The 3,594-nt window shown below is 45.2% G+C and overlaps 1 protein-coding gene across 7 annotated transcripts in view; it reads left to right on the forward strand.

Moving 5' to 3' along the window:
• Positions 1-352: 352 nt before the first annotated feature.
• wt1a (WT1 transcription factor a) overlaps positions 353-3,594 on the forward strand; it is a 15,196-nt gene continuing 11,954 nt past the window's right edge. For all 7 annotated transcript variants that reach the window (XR_009940408.1, XM_062547417.1, XM_062547419.1 and 4 more), the window contains exon 1: positions 353-1,264. Coding sequence is in view for 6 of the 7 variants with exons in the window: in XM_062547417.1 (XP_062403401.1) it covers positions 829-1,264 (436 nt within the window). In the remaining variant the exon portion in view is untranslated. The remainder of the gene's footprint in view (positions 1,265-3,594) is intronic.

Below are 3,594 nucleotides of genomic sequence, written 5' to 3' on the forward strand. Positions count from 1 at the left end.
GCGTGTTTGTGTGTGTGTGTGTGTGTGTGTGTGTGTGTGTGTGTGTGTGTGTGTGTGTGTGAAAGCTAGGCAGAGAAAGAGAGAGTAAATGAATGAGGAGTGGGCTCTCATCCGTCTCACCCGCTGGCCCCCCTGGCTCCTCCTCTCCCTCCCTCCCTCCCTCCCTCTCTCCCTCCTCTCCCTCCCTCCGCCACTCTTCTCTGTGGGTTTGGGATCGGCGCCTCTCCTGCTCCCCAAAAGAAAACAGACACACTTACTCTCCAGCGCTGACTCCTTCTCCTCTCCTCCTCTCCTCCTCCTCTCCTCCTCCTCCTCCTCCTCTCTTCCACTCCCACTCTTTTACTCTCGCTCTCTGGCTCATTCACTCGTGTGCCGTCCAGAGCAGAGTATTGAGCGGAGCCCGAACAGACCACACAAACCAGCGCCAACTCTGCCTCAACTGGAACCGACGCGTGCCGCCTCGACGAGGATCCACTGTTCCACGGGTGGGTTCGTGTCCGGCCTGCCTCAACCCCGATGCGTCTGCTGGAGACGGCTGCCCTCCTCCCCGCCCTCTTGTGGTCCTCGCTGGCCGCCATGAGACCCGGTCGGACTTGACTCCTGGTCTGAACTCTGGTCTGACGCCCGCTGTCTGTGCCCCTGCCTCTCTCCCGTACTGTAGCTGGATAGGTGCCATCCCTTCAGGCCCACATTTGCTCCAGGCGTCGTCCTCGTCCTCCTATCGCGATCCTAAAAAGAGGCTCGCTTCCGTCACATCCAGGTTTGGCTGATTGACAGGTCCCGCTCCGCGACCTGGTCTCTGTCCTCCGGACGGCTCTTTTTCTGGAAATGGCCACCATGGGATCAGACGTGCGTGACCTCAACACCCTGCTGCCTCCTCCGCCTCCCCCCATGCCCGCTCTGTCCTCGGCCAACGGGGCCACCTGCGCCCCCTTGCCGGTCAGCAGCGCCCCTCAGTGGGCCCCGGTGCTGGACTTCCACCCGGCGGCCGGAGGCCCCTACAGCTCGCTGCCCTCGCACTCCTTCATCAAGGAGGAGCCCAGCTGGAGCGCGGCGGCCGACCCGCACGAGGACCCCTACTGCGGGATCAGCGCCTTCACCGTGCACTTCTCCGGACAGTTCACCGGCACCGGGGCCTGCCGCTACGGAGCCTTCGGGGCCCCGCCGCCGCCCGCCCAGCCAACCGCCACTCAGCCCAGGATGTTCAGCAACACGCCCTACCTGTCCAACTGCATGGATGCCCAGCCTGCCTCCAGGAATCAAGGTAGGTGTACAAAAACGCTTCTCTTTCTCTCTCTGTCACACACTCTCTTGCTCACACACACATGCATACAATATTTGTGACTTTTCAAAAGTTTCAAATGGGCTGTTTGAGCATTGGCTGATTTGAAACACGATATCAAGTGTGTGTGTGTGTGTGTGTGTGTGTGTGTGTGTGTGTGTTTCAGTTGCATTCTCTTGACAGAATGAGTATCTTTTTCTTTCATGGTAATTTAAGTCAGGTTGCCACTCCAAAAGTGGCAACGGTCTATCACTTTCCCATGTCATAGTGGTTGGACTAATCAAGCATTAGCCAGCGTCATCCATCTGATTGCCCCTGAAGAGTAGAGAGTTGTTCTACCTTATGCCTGCCCACTCCATTGCCTTCTGTGAGTTTAACATTTTCCCGTTCAATTAAAGAACAGCTTGTGTTAAATATCAAACCATGTCACAATTACTCTCATAATCGAGGTATTAATGGCTGTCTATGATATGTACATTTTTAATACCATTTTTAATTGCCTAGGAGTTGGTATTGTTACTTAGCTCATAATTCTGACTGTTGTTTCGTATAACATACAATATAATAATAAATATTCTATATTAGCTGACCGGATGGTGTAGATATTAATGCATCTGAATTTGTTACAATTTAAAGACGTAAATAAGTTGTGAAAGTGAGTAGGAAAAGTGAGCAAACACAGTCATTCCAAAATAATTTACTAAATATTTAAACATTAAGTGGCAGGCATTCAAACTAATCTTACGTCCAAATATGATCATTTATGCTATCCAGATGTGGGCAATTGAATTGGATTTTAAAAGGAAAGCAGAAGTTTGTTTTATACTTTGTTTTATTTTCACACTGACCTATGGGTGTGTGTCTGTTTTGTGGCTATAGCATACCAGTCAATTGCTGAGTGTCAGTTTTTATACAGTAAGTCTTGTACAGTAAGCACTGTACTTATTCGTTCTAAAATGCCCCCAAAATAAATGCTAATAAGAGTTACGCAAAATATCGAACATGTTAGTATATAATGATGATATGGTAAATTAGCCAATATAGTATGAATAATTCAAATGAAAATGTGTGGGCTCACTAAAAGGGCTCACTATGTTGTGGGAAACTCAATGTAGACAGTAACAACACGGTCCACATGATCTTAACAGACATAACCACTTGAATACCTTTGAGAATGTAATGTTCTCAATATTGGCAGCTTCATGAATTTATGCGTAGCATTGACAGGAAGGAAGGGCATCTTTTGAATGTTCAGGTTTATTTTAATTTCTGGCCATTAACATTTAAGATGACATAATTTATGTCCAATAATTTTATATTTATATTTTTAAATTATTTCCAAGGGCTTCAAAATGGTATTAGTCTTAAATTACATAAACTTTTCATTTATTGTAATACTTTATAATGTAATATTACAATATAGTTGTTTCCATTTGTATGGGGTTATAATGACGCAAATTCAAACAAAACGATCACATTAATTGTTCATACAGACCTTTTCATTTGTCTGATAATTACAGGGACAGATTTTCACAAATAGGAGCACATGTGAGGTAAGAATAATTAAGAACAAATAGTCTGTAGATAAAATATTAGTTGTTATTTAATCATTACTACTTTATAACATGTCAGTTACCATGTCAGAGTGAAAGAGACAGTTCCTCTAAGTATGAAATGTTTATCAGTGTAGTAACCTAGTATGAATAGTACTTTAGCCAGTGCAAATGAAAAGCGTAATAAATACTTTGCTTATGCGTCGTAAACTAGCACTCCAGCAGTAATTTTAAATCATATCCACACTCTCACGTGCAACTGCTGCAAGTAAACAACAACCTACAGAAAAGCAAATTGCGAATGAATGTACAAGTTGTGTCGCACACATGTTATTTATTCATTTTTAACTGTTACAGCATTATGGAAATATAATGGTGTTACTGTACATGCAGTATATCTAACAGTTTAATGATTGCATTTTGTGTTTAGCTTTTCATATACACAAAGAATCATTGGAACTATGAACTATGCACGTCAAATATTTTACCAAGTTGTTCATCATTGCACTCACTGAATTGCCAACCCAAAATTGGGTAAGGTGTGGCAGGCACCTAAAACTCCACTCTCATAGTGGGCACATTCTGTGCCTCTGTACCCAAGGGTGTGCCAGCTCACTGAGCAGACCTCCAGATGCCTCCTCCACCCAAACCCTGCCTGGCTCCCAATCTCATCTCCTAGCACATCCGACTCCTCTCAGTCTTAAGCTGAAGAAAAATGGGTGCCTTTAATGAGTTTTTTTCCCCTCTCCGGCTGTGATG

Source organism: Sardina pilchardus, chromosome 10 (genome assembly GCF_963854185.1).
Source record: "Sardina pilchardus chromosome 10, fSarPil1.1, whole genome shotgun sequence".
NCBI classification, from domain to species: domain Eukaryota; kingdom Metazoa; phylum Chordata; class Actinopteri; order Clupeiformes; family Clupeidae; genus Sardina; species Sardina pilchardus.